The 20,482-nt window shown below is 46.6% G+C and overlaps 1 protein-coding gene across 1 annotated transcript in view; it reads left to right on the top strand.

The window, feature by feature from the left end:
- Nucleotides 1–20,164, top strand: part of PLEKHD1 (pleckstrin homology and coiled-coil domain containing D1) — a 30,990-nt gene extending 10,826 nt beyond the window's left edge. The window contains exons 4-13 of the mRNA XM_086613732.1: nucleotides 229–305; nucleotides 4,617–4,708; nucleotides 8,921–8,973; nucleotides 11,444–11,538; nucleotides 12,480–12,573; nucleotides 14,351–14,529; nucleotides 15,306–15,438; nucleotides 16,637–16,781; nucleotides 19,249–19,398; nucleotides 20,004–20,164. Coding sequence (XP_086469858.1) covers nucleotides 229–305; nucleotides 4,617–4,708; nucleotides 8,921–8,973; nucleotides 11,444–11,538; nucleotides 12,480–12,573; nucleotides 14,351–14,529; nucleotides 15,306–15,438; nucleotides 16,637–16,781; nucleotides 19,249–19,398; nucleotides 20,004–20,164 — 1,179 coding nt within the window. The remainder of the gene's footprint in view (nucleotides 1–228; nucleotides 306–4,616; nucleotides 4,709–8,920; nucleotides 8,974–11,443; nucleotides 11,539–12,479; nucleotides 12,574–14,350; nucleotides 14,530–15,305; nucleotides 15,439–16,636; nucleotides 16,782–19,248; nucleotides 19,399–20,003) is intronic.
- Nucleotides 20,165–20,482: the final 318 nt, after the last annotated feature.

Genomic DNA, 20,482 nt, shown 5'->3' with positions numbered 1-20,482 from the left:
ATTCCTACCATGACCACTTGCCACCTGCGTCTCTTTCCAATGTGTGGCAGGCCTGGGTCACCCCTGCTCCCATGTGCTGCCTCCTGCGGAGATGGAAGCCTGTGGTGGTCTCTCCTGCTGCCATAGCTGTGCTTGCTGTGTCCAGTTCATGTCCTGACTGCATAGAGGTGTGTGAGGCACCAGCCTCTCTAATCCGGGTTTTTTTTCCCCTCCCCTCCCCTCTTCTAGGGTAACATTGTTCTAGCAGCCGAATCAGAGTTTGAGCAGGCTCAGTGGCTGGAGATGCTACAGGAGTCTGGAAAAGTGTAAGCTTCTTTCTATTCCTTATTCTCTTTGATCTGCTCTGTAGATGTGTGAAGGATAAAGAGGAAGAAGCCTGACTAGAAGGACTACGGGGAGGCAGACGAGGTCCCCAAGACTAGTGAGACCTTCATCTTGTCTCCTGGGCCCGTCCTTTCCCTAAATGAGAATGCTCTAAGACTGACAGGAAGCTTCCCGCCTTGGTGTGCCGTGTGCTGTGCAGTACGGCTCTTCACTAACGGCCCCAGGCTGTCATCTGGCAAATGCTGATATACCCAGTGGCATCTGCTGTCCCCCTCTCTTGCCTTGGAGAAGTGGGACCTGGCACTGAATGGGAGCTCTCCTGGTCTGTTTCCTGTGGAAAGCAGGGTCTGCAGGCTGGACTAAGGTGTTAGCAAAGCATTTCCAGCCCACCTGCTGGGAACAGGGGGTTTGATTGCTGTGTGCATACAATATTGAGTTCATAGTCTGCTGAGAATGCTGGAGAGATTTCCAGTTTGTTGGCCACCAGCTCTGCGACCCCTCAGGACGCAGGAGCCTGAGAGTGCAATGAGCAGCTGTCCTGCAAAACCAAAGCAGGCTCTTTCTAAATCTCGGCTGATGCAGGACAAGGTAACGCTTAAACAGGAATTCAACTTTCCCAAGCCAGGTAGGAACTTCCAGAGTCTGTAGAGCAGAACCTACTGTTCAGCTCCGAGGCTTGAAGCAATAAGCACTTTGCTCTGCCCTTCCTGGCTGCGTTACGACATGTGTATGTGGTCTCTTGTGACTGTAGGGACAAAAGCTGCTCTTTCAGGTAAGTTTAACTTGTAATACCAGTGTGTGCATGACATAAGCAGTATCTCCGTTAATTCCGATGCTATGAGGCTGAAAATATTAATTTGTAATTAATGGGGAGCACAGTGTCACAATGAATCAGCCCAAGCCAAGCTCTGCACTGCTGCAGTGAGCCTGGCTTTGGTGCTGGAGCAAGCTGTCACCTCCATGGTACTGTATGAACTGTAACACAAAGCTGTCCATTCGTGGGAGCATGAGCCCCGTGGGACACAAGACCCGAGGCAGAGGTCTGTCGCTCACTCAGCACGAGCAGGCTTGGACACTGCAGAGGAGAGACCTAGGTTTAGTCCTTGAGTAATTCAGAGTTTTTTCTTCGATAGCACAGGTCTGCACTTGCCTTCACCAATGTTAAACTTAACTATTGCTGAGGGCAATAATTTGGGGGCCAAATTCATCTTCAAGTGTGTATGGGAGGGAAGGAGCGTGGCTGCACAGCTCAGGAGAGGTTCTCACAAGCAAGCCCTGTGTGGCTGCTTATTTCACAGAGACAGCGTTTTCTCTAGTCCTTGTTTCAATATTCCAGCACTAGTGTTTAAAACAGGAGCTAGATAGTGGCTGCTATCATACAGCAGACTACCTGCACCTGGCTTAAAGTCTGCCTGAGACACCCTCTTCTCTCCCCTCTCTGCTTCTGTTCTTGCATCAGAGGAGAGCCAGCCTCCTCAGTGCTGATGATAGCCTGCTTGTGAGGAGAGGCACAGATTATGTGATTTATGTTAGCAGGGTCACGTTGGGAGCTAAGTAGCAGCCCAAAAGGCACAGCATGGGCCCGTGAAATGAATAGGAAAGCTAAAAGGACACAGCTGAAATCTTCTAGGCAACCTGGAAAATAGGGGAAAGAGGAAAAAATGAACCTGGAATGGGAAGTGTCCTCTATCCTCTCTCCTTTGTTTCAACTTTGCTGCCTCTTCATGTCTGGGGCTGGGTGGTGTGTGTATGTGCCTGCACAGCTGCTTATTACCTCCACCATCACAGTCTGCTCAGTGATGCCTTTGGCTCTTTGCTCCTTTCCAAGCCTCCTGGTTTGATAGGAAAGCCACTTATTCAATTGTGGAGGGGAGCTGATGGTCTCTCCACCCTTCTACCATGTTGTGGCTTGGGCTTATCATGCTTGCCAAATCTTGAAAGCTTTTCAGAAATGCATAAGGCCCTGATTCCCAGCAGGCCAGGCTCTCCTCCCACCCAGAGAGGCTTTGGCTGCTGCTAGTGGAGGAGAGGGCCACACATACACTCTCTGTGTCTGTAGCAGCATTTCCTGCACTGGTTGAAAGCAGATTCGGTGGGCAATGGAGGAAAAAAAACCACCGGGAAACATAGTACATATGTCTTGTGGACCATGGAGTGCTAAGTGTCTCCAAAAATTGGTTGTGGATGCTCCTGAGAAAGGTAAAATGCAGGCAAAGCTAGAGAGATGTTCCCAGCACTGTGAAAGGACTGGAATAGATGATGTTTGAGCTGCGTAGCAATTGGAGATTGCTATGTTTGGGGTTGTGGGATTTTTTTTCAGAAGTATATTATAAGGGTGCTTTCTACTTGTCCCAAGAGCCTTCTTGACCCTGTGCTTTCCAACACTTTAAGCAATGTGCTTTTTTCTGGTGAAAATTCACTTGGTAAGAAGCACAAATTAAAAAAACCCACTTGCTCTCCCCTCAGCTGAAGTCATAGCCTATACCTCCCTGCTGCTGCAGTTACACACCAGCACTGGTTCCAGCAGATAAAAGGAATAACAGCTTAAATGCTACACAGTGGTACAGGTGCACCTTCTAAGTTATACAGCAGTGGGTGTAGTAACCTTTGAGTTACAGACAGGGAAACATCTTGTTAGGCTGGCAAAGGGAGGGAGCATTGAAAAAGTGAATCAAATAAACAGACATCTTAAAGGCTACAGCTGTTTTGAAACCCTCCAAGTAATCATATGATAAGTTTGTTGTTCCCCACCATCTCCTGCCCCCGAGAGCTGTTTGCTGTTGGTTTCTCTGGGATCAGATTCATCCTGTATTGGAGAACATTAGTGGTAAAACACATTCACACCCACATGTTCTCACTCAAGATGAAGATGTCTACCTGTGGGCAAAACATCACCTTTTTAATTAGCATTCTGATTTCCTCTGCACTTTAGAAGTATCCTAGATGCTCATTAGCTGAAAAGAAACCCAGCTGTCTGCAAAGAGCACAAGGTAGCGCTTGGGCTGCTGGAGCTGTGAGCTGCCGGGTCCCTGGGGTGATGTGTGTTTAATATATTTGTCTGGCTTTCAAAAGAGACCAAGTGCAAGTTGCCTTGAAATTGTTTTATAAGAGGTTGCCAACTTAACGATTTCTGAAAAGCTACAGTTTCAAATGGCTCACAGAGAGGCCTGGTACAGGAAGGCTTATAGGTATTTAATATTAATAACCTCCCTTAGGATTTAACAAAGATGGCAGAATTTCTGGGCAGCAATTGCTGTTCCTGTATGTGCATCTGTGTAAATAGATTGGGATGAATTTTATGTATGCGTTTTATGTATTTTATGTGTGTAGATCTTTTTTGTACTGGAACATGAATAGAAGTGAGCAACAAACTCTATTTCTGGTTCTGTTTTGCATTAGTGTGTCCCTGTCTTGTTATTTAATATCTGTTTTAAAGCCTGACCTGCCCATCAACTCAATCAGTGATGGGCATCTGCTCCACAGGCCTTTTTTGCAGTTTAATTTCATAATGTATTCAAGAGACTTTGAGATCCTCTGGCTGACAGTCCTACAATAATACAAGATACTCTTTGAATATGCCTGCTTCCTTTAGCTCTCCCTACATGCCAGCATCTTGTCTGGCTTTTATCTCTGGTTCTTCGTTTTTTTACAGGGAGAGGCACTTAACTCACAGTGTAGGGGCCAGACACCAAATCCTAGTGGCTTACAATTTTAGCAGAGGAGGCATTGATTGGTTCCAGGATAGATGATGGATACCAGAAAGGCTGAAGATTGAAGGCTGTGGGAAGGAGTCAATTAACGGTTAATGTTTGAAGGGGAAGAGTGGCTATAGCAGAAAAATATTGGAAAGGCTGCAGAAGACAATGTCACTGGCAGATAAGTTAGTTGAGTTAAAAGCTAAAGTCTGGTTCTAAAGTCTGTTTGGATCTATTTAATGGGTTCCAGGTACATCCTGTTGCAGTTGGAGGCTGTGCACATGTTGGGTTGGTCTGGAGAGCCCTTAAGACTGAGCTCAGTGTAGAAATCTCCAAAACACTGGAAGAACATTTGAATAGCTGTGCAGTGTTGATGTACAGCTCCTGTATTTAAAAAAAAAAGAAAAAGAAAAAATTACTCAATGTGAGGGAAATTCCTCCAATTCATTTGTGGAGAAAAATTTAGAGAATCACTGTCCCAACCGATGAGAGTCTGTGTGTTCGAATTCCTTGGTAGATTGCTGGCTGAGTCCCCTGCCTCACTCTGTGGGACTCTTAGCTCTCTTACATTGTCTGCTTTGTGTCTGCTCTCCCTAGGACCTGGAAGAATGCCCAGCTGGGAGAAGCCATGATCGAGAGCCTGGAAGCCCAAGGACTGCAGCTGGCCAAGGAGAAACAAGAGTATTTAGGTAGGAAACTCTTACTTCCAAAAGCCATAAACCCCAAAATAGCCATTTTGCTTTTCTGGAGTTGTCAGTGTGGTCAAGCCAAGAAGCTACAGGTTTTTACTGTTGACTTTTACTGGATGAAGCTTTTGAGTAGTCAGCAGTTGAAATTCAGGTTTTGAACAGGATCAAAACATGAAAATGTTAAGGTAGGATCTGGACATCTGTGTGGAGTGTGAAAGGAAGAACATGCTTTGGCCAGCATGCTGCAGTCCTGCAGCTCCTGATGGCTGAACTGTACAAATGTTTGCTGCCCCTGAGAAGTTTGGATGTGCTGATTTCAGCTGCTCACCAGGCAAACAGCCAACCATGAGTTTCCCTCCTCTGGCTATTTTTTTCAGTCTTACTCTACTTGGGCTTTGTCTGCATTAGCTCACACTGTTCATATTGGAAGTGGGAGCACTTACATGGGCTTGTCTGAGGTGTCTAATGGCAGTGGCTAACGTCATTGCTCTCTCCATGTGCAATGGAGAGAGAGCTGTTGCTCCAGATGAACACAGAATAATTTAGGTTGGAAGAGACTTCTGGAGGTTATCTAGTCCAGTTCCCTACTCAGAAACCAGCCTCTGGATGGCAGTACCTTGAGTGCTCCAATTGCCTTGGGAGGTCCAGCTGTCTCTCCCCCACATTGCCTATAGCAAGAGCCAAGGGAGAGTAGCCTTTTTAATCCAGATACCTCCTAAGTTAGAGCATTCCCTGAGGTATAAGAGCCCTTCTGACCTGGGGGCTGCTGGTCATATGTGTGAGCCCAGTGACTTGCCTGGACAGTTATCTGCTCCAAACAAGCTAGCAGCAGCTTTGAGTGCTTCAGGTTGGCAATGTCTTGAGGAGAGCTTATGGTACCTACTCTTAATTGTCAAGCCACTGGAGGAATCTTGAAGAGCCTTTTTCATTTCTGCATCCACACTGATCAGGGATGATCTCAGTATATAGTCTCACATGTACCAGTGATTATAATTCAAGTATCAAGATGTGTTGATTCTGGCCATCTAAGCGCCATTCACAGGTGTGAGCCGATGGATGGGCTTGTATGTGAGGCAGGCAAGGAGGAGTGGTTCCATGCTTGACAAAGGGATAATAGGGAGTTCTGAGAGGAGGACCTGGAGAGACAGGAGGAAAGTTAGAAAAAGGAAAGTTTGGTCAAAACGTTGTTTTGCAACAATCCAGAGCAACCTAAAGAGCCTAAGAGACTGAAGAGGGCTACAGTACGATAAAAGACAAGGTGACGGAGGAATAGAGGAATACATGTTCTGCGGCAAACAGGAGATAGTTGGAATATAAAATATATATTTCACTGAATTCTTTGGTCCATGACAAGAACATTCAGAGCTGGTCAATTGCCACAGTTGGTTACTTTCTTTTGACAGCAATTTTCTATTTATTCCTGTATAACTGCCTCTTTAGCCTTGCCTTCAATGATCTGTGTCCATCCTGCAGTTAAGCTTTAAGGTCAGGAGCTGCTCCTGGCAGCAGGTCAAGGCGCTCTGGAAGAATTCCCTGAATCCCCCCAGAGTTAGCTTCTACCTGCCCCCACCCAGCTGGGATCTAGGTTTCTCTATCAGGCAGAGACTTTGCGCAAGCCCATCAAGCCCTGAGCTTGGCCCTCCCAGGAGGGGCAAAAGAGAGAAGGTGGGAGAGCCTCTGTGTAATTACAGTGCACTGTGCTGAGCCCTGACACGGAGAAAAGGGGCAAGAGTGGGAAGGAAAGGCAGCAGTGGTGATCAGCAGAGCTTTAGTGGCACCAGGAGCCCTGCTGTGGGCAGGAGGTAGAGGTCTGCATTCCTCCTAGCAGTAGTAATCCTGCCAGCAGTGGTAATCTCTTCAGGTCCCGGGTACAAGGAAACTGGTAGCATCCTCACCCGTAACAGGGAAGACTTTATTATAAAGTGCTACAGTGAAGCTGCTCCTGCTCACACTGCAGCCGAGTGGCAGGGCTGAAGGCTGAACTCGAGGCTTAACTATGAGGAATGTTTCCTGTAAGCATAACTAAGATCTATCTAAGGCAGAGCCTCTGTTTAAGGTTAGAGTATAGCACAATCATAGAATGGTTTGAGTTGGAAGGGACCTCAAAGATCATCTAGTTCCAACCCCCCTACCATGGGCAGGGAAACCCTCCACTACACCAGGTTGCCCAAAGCCTCATCCAACCTGACCTTGAACACTTCCAGGGATGGGGCATCTACAACTTCTCTGGGCGACCTGTTCCAGTACCTCACCACCCTCTGAGTGAAAAATTTCTGCCTTAGATCTAATCTAAATCTGCCCTCTTTCAATTTAAAGCCATTTCCCTTTTTCCTGTCACTACATGCCCTTGTAAAAAGTCCCTCTCCAGCTTTCCTGTAGACCTCCTTTAAATACTGGAAAGCTGCTATAAGATCACCCCGGAGCCTTCTCTTCTCCAGGCTGAACAGCCCCAACTCTCTCAGCCTGTCTTCATAGCAGAGGTGTTCCAGCCCTCGGATCATCTTTGTGGCCCTCCTCTGGACCCACTCCAGCAGCTCCGTGTCCTTCTTGTGCTGGGGACTCCAGAGCTGAACACAGTATTCCAGGTGGGGTCTCACAAGAGCAGAGTAGAGAGGCAGAATCACCTCCCTCGACCTGCTGGCCACGCTCCTTTTGATGCAGCCCAGGATATGGTTGGCTTTCTGGGCTGCCAGCGCACATTGCCAGCTCATGTTGAGCTTCTCATCCACCAGCTCTCCCAAGTCCTTTTCCTCAGGGCTGCTCTCAATCCATTCTCTGCCCAGCCTGTACTTGTGCTTGGGATTGCCCCGACCCATGTGCAGGACCTTGCACTTGGCCTTGTTGGACTTCATGAGATTCTCACAGGCCCACCTCTCCAGCCTGTCAAGGTCCCTCTGGATGGCATGCCTTCCCTCCAGCATGTCCACAACACCACACAGCTTGGTGTCATCTGCAAACTTGCTGAGGGTGCACTCAATCCCACTGTTCATGTCTCCAACAAAGATGTTAAATAGCACTGGTCCCAGTACTGACCGCTGAGGAACACCACTCATCACTGGCCTCCACTTGGACATTGAATCATTGACCACAACTCTTTGAGTGCGACCATCCAGCCAATTCCTTACCCACCGAGTGATCCATCCATCAAAACAATGTCTTTCCAGTTTAGAGACAAGGATGTTGTGCGGGACAATATCAAATGCTTTGGATAAGTCCAGGTAGATGATGTCAGTTGCTCTTCCCCTATCCATCAATGCTGTAACCTCATCATAGACGGCCACCAAATTAGTCAGGCAGGATTTGCCCTTAGTGAAGCCATGTTGGCTGTTACCAATCACCTCCCTATTTTATATGTGCCTTAGCGTAGTCGCCAGGAGGATCTGCTCCACGATCTTGCTGGGCACAGAGGTGAGACTGACTGGCCTGTAGTTCCCTGAGTCTTCTATTTTTCCCTTTTTAAAAATGGGGGCTATGTTTCTCCTTTTCCAGTCAGTGGGAACTTCACCAGACTGCCACGACTTCTGAAATATGATGGATAGTGGCTTAGCAATGTAGGTACCTCGGGTCACAGTGTAAGGATCAGAGCAGTTTCTGGTGGGCATGTGTCCTTCTCAGTAGACAAGAGCAACTGATGTTGAGGAGAACTATTCTTAGCAGCGAAAAGTTTTGTGGCTAAGTTAGAGGATTGATTTCTGGGCTTGACTGGGACATCCCAAGGTGACAATAGGTAGCTGGCAGTGATGCCCAGGAAGCTGAAGGAGAGGGCGATTTGCTAGGCTGATAGAGATGGGTCACTGAGCTGCAGGAGGACACCTGACCGCTGCTGCGTGATGTGTGACCCTGGGCACCCGCTTAACCTTTCTGTGCCTTTGCTTCCACCCGTGTGAAGCAGAGATAAGAATATTTTCCTGACTCAGCTAGAGGATTGTGAAGGTTAGTTTGTTAATGCTCTTTAAGAGCATTGAGAGGAAACCTTAGAAGGAATACACAGCAATATGATTGTTTAGTTTATTAAGTTATTTGGCAGGAGGGAAATTACAGGACATCCCATTAGTGTCATCTCAGCTTTTGGAGCCTCGCAGATAGATACACACAGAGCTATAGGGAATGCTGCATTTTCAAGCTTCAAACAGTCAGTGTTTCATGCTCATAAATATCCTCAGGGTATAAATTGCTTTTCTCTGCATTTGGCCTGTGTGTGTGTGTTCGCAGATAAGCTAATGGAAGAAACAGAAGAGCTGTGTCTGCAGAGGGAGCAAAAAGAGGTGAGTGTTTGTCACAAGCCATTTTCCTTCAACTTCCATGTGGCAGGACTGGGAGGTTGGGAGTGGTTGGTTTGAAGGCATGTCAGGGTTCAGGGAGGGAGTCTGTGGAGCCAAAAGAGTCTCCAGCCAACCTCTGGGCCCTGGGGTTGAAGAGAGGCGTAAGAGCTGTGCCATGGGATGGGTCCTAGACGTGTATCCCTGCTCCCCTTCCCAGGCACTTTCCATGCAGTGTGCTTGTGATTTTTGTCTCCAGGAGGACCAGGGAGAAAGATCAGATTAAAATCATATTCACCGGGTTGCATTATACACTTATTTGGCAGATTGAAAAAGACTGTGGCAATCAACTTGTCAGTCTCCACAGTTAGAAGGCAAATAAGCAGATCTGACATTGTTCTAGTGTAAAGATAGTGTTGTGAGAAACAAGGAGCAGCAAAAAGCAATGCGGTTTGCTCGTTGAACACAACAGAGATGGGGAGAATAATAAACATTGCACTAGGGAAAACTCAAAAGAGGACTCCTATAGATGTGACTATTATACCTTAATTTATCAAGTTTATAATTGTTTTCCAAACTATTCCTGCCTTATATTTGCTTAATATAATAAAAGTAACTCATTCTCATATTTATGCCAAAATGATATCATTTTTTACAGCACCATCATAAAATTATTGCAAGATAGCTTTGCAAATATGTTGTCCTATTACACAGGAGGAAAGCTTGAATGGATGTAGACCGCCACATTACAATCTTGCAAACTGCTACACGCTCTCTTTTCCAGTTAATCCAAAATGATTGTCACCCCTCTCTAGCAGAAGACAATGCTGACCTAGGCTTCTCAGGCCTATGTTTTTCCTGTGCACATTTCTGCAGAGCTAAAGTCCAAAGGTGGCTTAGACACTCCTTTAGGACTAAGCTACTTCTGCCTTTGCAGGGAGACATCCCTTTCTGGTGAGGTAGTCTGCTGCACAACCCGCGGCCATAGGGAGGGAAATGCCCTTGTCTAAAGACCCTGGAATAAATCTCTGCTCTTGCAAAGCCATGCGCGGTATCTCCGTTGCCCACAAAGAGCAGATGGGACCAGGTTAGTTTGAAGGAGTTTGGTACTGATGAAGGAATGAATCTATAGCTCACTGAGCTGTGGCAGTCTGACCTGCGTCCAGTTCTGGAGCCCCCAACACAAGAAGGACATGGACCAGTTGGAGAGGGTCCAGAGGAGGGCCACGAAGATGTTAAGAGGGCTGGAGCACCTTTCCTATGAGGACAGGCTGAAAGAGTTGGGGCTGTTCGGCCTGGAGAAGAGGAGGCTCCGGGGTGACCTTATAGCGGTCTTCCAGTACCTCAAGGGGACCTACAAGAAAGATGGGGAGAGGCTGTTCAGGAGGGCCAGTTGTGATAGGACAAGGGGTAATGGTTTTAAAATAGAGGGAGGTAGATTCAGATTGGATATTAGGAAAAAATTTTTTACCATGAGAGTGGTAGAACACTGGAACAGGTTGCCCAGAGAGGTGGTGGATGCTCCATCCCTGGAGACATTCTAGGCCAGGTTGGACGAGGCCCTGAGCAACCTGATCTAGTTGGAGATATCCCTGTTCCTTGCAGGGGGGTTGGACTAGATGACCTTTGAAGGTCCCTTCCAGCCGTAACCATTCTATGATTCTATGCTATGAGCCTGAAGGCTTCAGAGCAATATGTTGGGAAAGCAGCTTGAACCATGTATCTGCACCATGGAGCAGGAGTCTTATTATGAATTTATCTGGTGTCAGTGCAGTTTTGTGACCTGCCTGGGACTGCAGCAGGAGTTCTGCCTAGCAGCTAAGGCTGCAAGGGGACCTGACCAGGAGCGGGGAACCTCCATCTGAAGTAGGTCTTGGTTCAACTGCTTCCTCTAGACTAGAGGAAGAGACTGTTTCACTGCTTGAGAATAGCTTGTGGTATTCAGCACTCTTTATTAGCGGTAGATAATAAAAAGTGATAGTGACAGGCTGATTAAACCATGCAAAGCTGTAACTGTGCAGTTTGTGTTGTCTTGTCCCAGTGGGAATGGGAAGCAAGGCTGAGCTAGCAGAAATATCATGCTTTCAGGTGCACCAAAGCTGAGGTTGTCGCATTCCTGTCCAGGCTTTCTGTACCTGCACATGTGGGTGCCTGGAAATGGTACATGCATATTGAGTCCAGCTTTCCCAGGGAGCTTTGAACCTTCTGTATATGTGCGGCAGAGCTGATCTGTGCAGGGAACATGTCTGGGATTTCCAGGTGCCTGGTGACCTGGCTGACACTTCTGGATGTCTCAAAGTCCTGAAACAACCCTTTTCAACAATGTCTTCTAATTGTCCCTGGACAAAAGCGTGGTGGAATTGGACACCCCATGGCTCTACATAACTCAGGTTAAAACTCCCAGGCATTGTTAACAGGGAAGCCTTTCCAAACTGTGTGTCAGCAGAGTACATCCCTGTCTTCTCTTTTGGTCCAGGAACTTGAGCGTCTGAACCAGGTCCTGGAAGCAGAGAAGCACCAGTTCGAAGAGGTGGTACGGGAGCTGCGGCTGGAGCAGGAACAGATCAGACAGTAAGACAGAAAACTGCCCAGGGCAGGTAGAGGACACAAACTTCCACACTGGGCAGAAGCGCTGCTGTGGCGGGGAAGCAAAACAGTTCATAAAATCCATCTATTTTGTGCATGTAGGAAGGAGATAAATGCAATATTAACCAAAACAGGAACAGTTAAGATCTGTTTACCTGTGTTTGCTATGACTTATGTGACTGACAAAATACAGTTTAGTTTCACTTTGCATTCAGGACTCCAGCAACTTCATTTTCAAAGGGCTCAGATGTGAACAAATCCCAGACTAGTTGGGGTAGCATGGCAATGGACTGGTGCTAGAGGATTTCAGAGAGGCAATTAGTTTGATAGACTGACCAGCCATGTGGGCTTCAGACATCTGAATCTGGTTTTCCACCACCAGCTGAATGACGATGGATGGATGATGAAGTTGCCTCACAGAACAGTTTTGTCATTTTAAGAGTTGCACTATGCAAAACATGAATAGCAAATGTATTTAGAAAGGGAAGGATCCAAGTGCTTTGCCCTGAGTGTTGAAAGGGCATGTTTTGCCATTGCCCTCTTTCTTTCCTTTTCTCTCCCAAATAACATCTCAGAAAAGCCAGTGTGATTTTGCAAACCATTTTTGTTTTCATAGACCTATGTCTGCTAAGATATGACTGCACTGTCTGAGCTTTTTCAGTTGCAAACGTGGTCCTGCCCTTGCTAGAGAAGCACACTAACGATTGGGTTTGGTTTGACGACCAGGAGGCACAGTAAAGTTCCTGGACACCCATAGCGTGTTCAATGCGTGGTGCTTCCAGGCAAGCTCCTGACTCTCCAGGGCTGCCAGTACCAACCACCGGTCGCAGGTCCCGCACTGAGAGATCCACAGCCTGCGCAGTCTGAGTGCAGTCTGCAGGGCTAGTGTTCCCCTGCAATAGCTATCACTCTCTTTGCTTCTTTAGGGAGCTAGAGCTCACAGCCCGCTCCCTTAAAGGAGTGGAGGAAGAAAAGAAAGAGTTGCGAAGCCTGACACAGTCCTTACAGAAAACCCTAGAGGTGAGTGACCACTTCTCCCCTCTGAGTGATAGCATTTTGGGAATGATCTGTGAGAACCGAGCAGGGCTGAAAGCAATGCTGTCTCATGGAATGAATCTAACATCCACTAGTGCTGGAGTTAAATCCTGTGCAGATGAACAGGTTCATTTGGTGGCTGATATGAAGGCCAAAATCCCCTGCAGAAAAGGACTAGAAGTGAAATAGAACTCAGCAGAACCAAACTTTTCTCAGCAGTACCAGGTGATGCGATGTAGGACAATAACCATATGTTGCAGTTTGGGAAGCTCAGGTTGAGCACACGGGAGGGACTTTTCACCAGACAGGTAGGCAGGCAGTGAGAGAGGCTGAGGAGCCTCCATCTTGAAAGATTTTCACAACTCAACTGTAGAAAGCCACAGCTGACCACATCTTGCTGTTTTGACAGACCAGCTCTGAACAAGAGACTGGACTAGAGCCTACCTGAGGGTTCCTTCCAGCCAACATGACTATAAGTCTAAGATAGCTTTCTGATTATTTTTTTTTTTTTATTAACTGCATCTCCCTAAGTCCTGGTGGAAATTAGAGGAGCAGAGAGGCATTCTTTGTTCACAAAAGGGAGCATGGTTCCCAGGGAATCACATACCACACAGGAATTTAGGAAATAGTATGTTGATGTATTAACCCTTTCCTTACTTGGTATCACTGGTGGATTGTTGGAAAGTGGCTCTTCTCAATGTGTATTGTTCGTGAAATTTTCACACAGCTGGCCTTCTGATGCCTCAAAGTCATCCTTAATGTTGGATGAGTTGGAGTTGTTTAGCCTGGAGAAGAGGAGGCTGAGGGGAGACCTGATTACGGCCTATAAATACTTGAGAAAAGATGGTGGGGAGGTAGGGGAAGGGCTCTTTACATTAGTGATGGGTGATAGAACAAGAGGAAATGGGCATAAGCTTAGTCAGGGGAGATTCAGGTTGGATGTTAGGAAGTATTTCTTCTCTGAAAGGGTTGTCAGCCACTGGAATAAGCTGCCCAGGGAGGTGGTTGAGTCCCCATCCCTGGATGTGTTTAAGAATAGGGTGGATGATCTACTTGAGGATATGGTTTAATGGGGATTAGGGATGGTTGGACTCGATGATCTCTAAGGTCTTTTCCAACCTAGAAATCTATGAATCTATGAATGTTGATGTCAAATCCTGCAAGTTTGTCCAAAAATCTATTGCTGATGTTCCTTTGAGCTCTTCTCCTTGCCCGCAGTTATGGGTATGGAAAAAGAACTGGAAAGCTAGGGAAGGACCATTCATGCCCTAGTTGCACACTGGACCGAACACTTCACAGGAAAACAGCATGATACGTCCTATTGCCCTGCAGTTAGAAGTACCACAGAGAGGATGCCTCTAGTTCACAGTGAGGAGCAAGGTGAGGATGGAAAGCAGGCAAGCTGCCTGCATTGGTGATGGACTAGGGAAGCACAAGGTTCCAGTCCCTGAGCTGGGTCCATACTAGCATATCACGTCAAAGGAGCCTGCAGGTTCTCACCCCCTTGCATAGTGAAGGCTATGGTGGAGGCTTGCTCCTCATGAGGCAGGTATGAAATGAAAACCAGATTTTGTTATTCCTGTTTTCAACATGAATAAGGCATGTAGTTTGGAACTAGATGATCTTTAAGGTCCCTTCCAACCCAAACCATTCTATGATTCTATGTGGATATAAGGGTGGAGGGACTCAAAATGGAGGAGCCAGGCAGGAACAGGAGCAGAAACGTTAGACTTGGCTGATACAATCTCTGTCCTTCTTCAAGGAGCTCTCCCTGGAAAAGCAGCAAATGCTGGAGATGCTGGAAGAAAACGAGAGCCAGCTGTCACCTCCAACCAGCCCCAGCAAGGAGCAAAGCCCCAGCTGGGGACTGCACTGCAGCCTGCAACAGATTGAAGAGAAGATGCAGCAACTTCTGGAGGAGAAACTCCTGGCAGAGAAGAGGTGAAGTGAGGGTAGGGGCCCTTACAGTGGTGCCAGAGACAGGGCTGTGGGACAAGATGCGATCCAGTGTGAAGAGGGTTGTGGGGAAAAGTAGTTTTCCCCTCGCAGGTGAGAGGCAATCAGAAAGAGTATGGCTAAGTATTTCCAGGCTTAAAACTAGGATCACTTCAAAACTGTTCCCTTGTTTATACTGAGACCCGCAGCGAGGCAAGATCCTTTATAATTTCCATTCTTGGGTGCGGTAAAGGGAAGAGAACACTTCTGCCCTGCTCAGGCTTAGTGGTGCCAAATGATGTGACTATCTGCTGACTTGCTTTTTGATTGCCAACACAAGACAAGCCTGGAAGCTTGTCTGGTTCCCAGGCAGCAGGAGTTTATATTTTTATATATATTATATTTATTTATTATATATATATAAATATTTATATATTTGGGTTATAAATGTTTCGGAGGGGACAGAGTGAGAGCCTGCTGCTTTCAAATCAGGACTTAGGTACGTGAATCCATTTGGTGTTCATGGACTTTCATAAGAAGTGTTTGGTGCTCCTGGATCTCTTCTGGGGGTTAAGAATGTTCCATTCAAGAACTGTCCAGTTGGTTTTCTCCAGCAATGCCTGTGTTATTAAAGCGAAAGACAGACAGCGCTCCTGTTAGTACCTTTTTACTCAGGGCAGCCAGGTAGTTAAGCACGCCCCGTCATGATACTGAGCCCCTTCCTTCCTGTGAGTTGTGCTGGGGTGGGAATAGTCATCTTCTTTTGTTGTGCTGTGCACCAGGATGAAGGAGAATGAGGAGCGGTCCCGAGCACTGGAGGAGGAGAGGGAGTTTTACTCTTCCCAGTCACGGGCGCTGCAGAACTCTCTCTTGGAGCTGACTGCGGAGAAGCAGCAGACAGAGAGAGACCTCAAGGTATCCCCTGCATATGTTGCATATTGCTGTCCCTGGGCCCAGAGTTCTCTCATTTTCCCTTTCAGTTAATCTCCTATCACGTGGGATACTTGGTTTTATTTTGTTTTCATTTTGTAGTCACAAATCTTAATTTGCTAACATGTGAAGTTTCCATGTTGTATCTATGTAGTACTGCTATACATTGTCTCATTCTGACGCCCGATTAACCCATTCAGTAAAAGGCTTTTCTTTTGCTACTGTGAAAGCATCATCTAAAGATGAAAGGAGGGAAAAAAAGTAAGAGGAAAGTAGACACAATCAAGAACAAAGATTTTTTTCAAAGATGTTAATATGGACATTGCAGAACAGAGCAGAAATCTTCCCTTCTCACTTGTGCTCAGAGAATCAATCTTAAGATTTGTAAATCTTCAGCAACCTCTGCATGAATTTAGGTTCAAAAGCAGAGGAAAGCAGATGAGGTACCAGCCTTCCTTCATTATCTCAGTAATTGAAGAAACCTTGATCTATGCAAAGGTAATTGGACAAAGTATGCTATTTTATTTTAATCTAAATAATATAAAGGTTATGCTTATTATTGACTGTTTGACACTCAACCTCCTTCTACAAATATTTTGTCCAAAAATACCCCAATTCTTCTTTTTCCTGCACGTTCAAGATTTTCTTATCCTGTAACTTTCCACTTGGCCAAAGTAAAGCTAAGTTGATCTAAGCTGTATTAGTTAATTTCATTGCTAAGCTACTATGATATTATCCTTTATTTCTAACTTTTATTGTGTTTTGTTTCTGAAACTAAGTACTGTAGACCCCATTGTGGGAATTGACTGCCTTTATCTCAAGTCCTTTTCAGCTGGAATGATGTCCTCCTGTTCCTGCTCAGCTGCAAGTACTTGCATAAGCACAAATTCACATGTTGAAACACCATCTCTGATTCCACATGGTTCATACAATGAGAGGAAAGCTGTGAAAATAAAAGTCAGAGTAAAGGAGAATTACTAAAATAACCTGGACTTCAAATTCAGATTGTGTCTGAAGACATGAGGAACAACTTCTATGTTGTCTTACAATATTTCCGTTGGTTTTCCTTATTGTTATCTTTTCATTTTCGTCTGCTTGGTGGGTCCCTCACAGATGATGTGAGTTAGCAGGATGGTCATTGAGATGCAAGCTGTTTTTCAGCAATGCTTATTCTCTTCCTCAGGCTGAGGTGAAGGTGCGCATGGATCTGGAGAAGAGACTGAGAGAAGCTGAGAAAGCATTGCAGAGCTTGGAGCAAGGCTTAAATTCTCTGGATTTCAACAAGGAGAAAGAGGAGAAGATGAAAGCAGATGTTAGTAACTTGAGAAGTAAGTCAGTCATCCATCCTCTCTACTGATGAGCAAGCTTGGAGAGGAAATATTTCTACCTGTCTTCCCAGACACAAAAAGAAGTTCCTAAATTAGCAAAACCGCACATAATGTGCTCTCCCAACTCCTTGTACCTCAACCACACCTCCCTTTTGAGGAGCCAGAATGTGCTATGCAGGCACTTGGTGTTTTGCCTTCAAAGGAGGTCAAAATTATCCCAGCCTTCTTTGTTGGATGGAAGACAAATCTAGAGGTAGAGATAAGCAAATGCTTTCCAGAATGTCAGAAAGGGAAGCTGTAGCAGAGCCGTAAAGACTGACTAGGTCTGAGTTATAAAGGGTCCTCTGATTCCCCTCAAGATAATTTTTTTCTCAGCCTTGGTTACGAGAACATCAGCAGTATAAGAAGGACCGTGGTTGCTGTAGCAACATGCTGGTAGGTGACCCAGCAGGTGAAGTTTGGATCCTTACTTGGAGCTGAATCACTGCAGCAGCCCAGCACTGCTGTGCTGAGATGACAGCAGTCCACAGGTCGAGTGTAAGACTGAGGTTGCTCACAGCTTATCCCTGTTTCTTTGCCTTTTTATTTTTCCTTTGTTTTCACCAATGACATGAGAGAAAATAATGAGAAACAAAGCCAAATCTTAAAAACACCTTCCCCCACCCCCTACTTCCAGGCTCTACCTCCTCCCCACTGCAACACAAGGGGATAGGGAATGGGGGTTGTGGTCAGTTCGTCACATGTTGTTTCTGCCAGTCCTTCCTCTTCAGGGGGAGGGTTTATCACACTTTTCCCCTGTTCCAACATGGGGTGCCTTTTCAGGGAAGACAGTTTTCCACAAACTTCTCCAACATCAGTCTTTCCCACAAAATCCAGTCCTTACCCATCAGATAGAGTCATGGCTTCTTCGGGCTCAGCCACCTGCTCTGGCATGGGGTCCTCCATGGGCTGCAGGTAGATCTCTGCATTAATCTCTATGGGCTGCAGGGGGGCTGCCTGCCGTCTCACCATGGGCTGCAGGGAAATCTCCGCTCCAGCACACCTCTTCCCACTCCATTTTCACTGACCTTGGTGTCTGCATAGCTGTTTCTCTCAGGTCTCAGTCCCCTCTCCACTGCAGCCATGCTAGGCTCGACCAGCCTGACAAATCCTGATGGTCCCAGCTGGACAAACTCCACCTAGCAGGTGCTTTGGGGCACTTAGGAGCTCTCCAAGCTGTGCCACCATGGCCATCTCCAGTCAAGTGGCCAAGCCCTCACTTCCTCCATCCCTCCACTGCAGGTCCTGCATGGTGCAGATTCCTTTATCCCTTCTTAAATGTGTCATTGACAGAGGTGCTGACTGGCTCTGCCCTGGCCAAAGATGGGTCCAACTTGGAGCTGGGGAAGTTTCTCGGAGATCCTTACAGGGCTACCCCTGTAGCCCCTCCCCTACTACCAAAATCCCACCATAGAAACCCAATGCAGTAAGATGGGGCATTAGCCTAGCATCTGGCTTGAGTGAGCTAAAGTGGATGTGTTGAGCTCAGCATTCAATTAGAGCTGAGCTACCTGCACAGGGCGTAAGTGAGCAACCTCTGGCACTGAATGTCTCCTGACACTCATTTCCAGTCTTTGATTTTGCGGGATGTTTTCTTCAAAAGTGTAAAAATGTAGTGATGAGCAAAATATTAGAGAAGGTGAGGGACCAGTAATGTTTTCTTTAACATCAGTCTTAGCACAAATTGCCTCAGTCCTTCCAAGTGATTCCTGCAGCTCTGCCTTTCCCTTTCATGTAAGAGTTGAGGCGCATTAACATGTGAGCCCTCTGAACAGCGAGAGACCAGCGATAGGCAGGAGAACAGCAAGACTAGAATGGCAGAAGATACACCGGTTAGACCATAAGAAAGGAAATGGGCCAGGAAAAGCCGCTTGTGTGGCAGATTGGAACAGAATTACCTTGTCAGAGTTTGGACATGAGGCTTTCCATGGAGCCTATTATGTATGTATGTGCTAGTATTTGCTATGCTATTAAGAAATCCCTGGCTGTGTATGGCCTGGGTGCATGTGCCCATGCCAGTGTTGCCAACACCTCCCTTTCCGCAGTTCGACTTGACTGATTTTAGAAGTCCTGTGATGAGCAAGGTTTTTGGCCCCTCTGTTGCAAGAGAGTTGAGAAGTTTTATCAGAATATCAGAGGGTTTTGGCAGTTGAATCATGAGCAGTTATGGGAATGATTGATGGGGAATGGATGGTTCAATTCTTTCTATAATTTCAGTATGCATCTGTTGGGGACTGAGGTTTTTGCCACTTTGACCTTGTTCATTCTGACGATATTCTGAAGCATCATGGATTGTTGTTCATGAAGATCTAGGGAGGTGTCAAACGGCATTGCCTGGCTCAGCCCATCAGTGAGTGCAGTCCTTTGTGACTGGTTCACTGCTTGAAGTGTCTCCTGTCACTTGCTCACAACGGTGTCTTCTCCTCAGAGTTCTTTGAAGAGTGCATCCGCAACGCCGAGCTGGAGGCCAAGATGCCTGTGATCATGAAGAACTCTGTGTACATCCACAAGGCTGCCACCCGCCGCATAAAGAGCTGCCGTTTCCACCGCCGGAGAGCCAGTGCTTCGTGGAATGACTGTAGGTATCAGGCAGCTTCTTACTCTATCTCCTGCAGGAGCAGATGTGCGCAGATGGGGCTGGCAGAGCAGTAAGATCTGCAAATGTGGTTCATGCTTCATATTCCCTAGTAGTAGAATGGAGCTACAGAGAAACTTGGAGCTTCCTTACCCAGAGAACAGACACTGAGTCTGCTTGCTGGTTGCCTGTCTCTTCATGTATGTTGAAAGGTAACTGCTGTGATGGTCCTGGGCCCCTAAAAAAAAACATACTCAAAACTGACTTCATCTGAATGCTTAATCATAGACTGAGTTACATTGGAAGGGACACCTGGACATTGTCCAATCCAATACAGTGCTCAGAGCGGCTACCTGCAAGGTTAGATCAGGTTCTACGTAGAACCCCAAATCAGAGGCAGCTGTAAAGAAGAAAAGTGTGTTTCCATGCTGTCAGCATTTTCCTCCTCTGAAAACAGCAAGGTGAAGCTGTTGGAGTCCAATAGTTAGCTTACCCCTTGCGAGACTCTCAGTTATATTGGTCGCATGGCTCATGTGCTCTAGTGAAGCTGTCTTCAGTCTGTGTCCCTGACGGAGAGTGCTGACCTTTCTGTGCTGCTCTTCTTTCAGTGAAGCAGTCCCAGTCCTTCATCTTCTCGCACACAGAAGCTGAAAACATTGAGGAGCTGAAAGAAGCAGCCAAAAAACTGAGCCAGGACCAGCACTTCAGGGAAACTCTCTATCAAATCATGAGGTCGCAAAAGGATTCTGCTTCGGGGGACAAAAAGTGACTGTTGTGAGGAGGGGACTTCTGGTCTCAACTTGCCATTCAGCTCCGCAAAAGTTACAGCATTGGGCACTAGGGTCAGAAGGGAAATTTGCCGTTTAGTGGAGAAAGTGGGGGAAATTTGTGTGTAGGCAGTTCACTCAGTTAGTGGCTTTGCTTTAGTTTGAATGCTCCCTGGCAAACCTTCTCTGCTGATCACTCCAGCTCTGTTTGCTTCAGCTGCTTATGTTAAGCCACGTTTGCCAAGATACCATGGTCGGTGTTAAAGTGAACCAGACCGTAGCTTAGGAAGTGCCTCTTCTTTCCTTTCCTGACTAGTCTG

Source organism: Tauraco erythrolophus, chromosome 6 (assembly GCF_009769465.1).
Source record: "Tauraco erythrolophus isolate bTauEry1 chromosome 6, bTauEry1.pri, whole genome shotgun sequence".
Classification (NCBI taxonomy): Eukaryota; Metazoa; Chordata; class Aves; order Musophagiformes; family Musophagidae; genus Tauraco; species Tauraco erythrolophus.
Note: the sequence above shows the minus strand (reverse complement) of the source record. Positions and strands in the feature narration are given on the sequence as shown.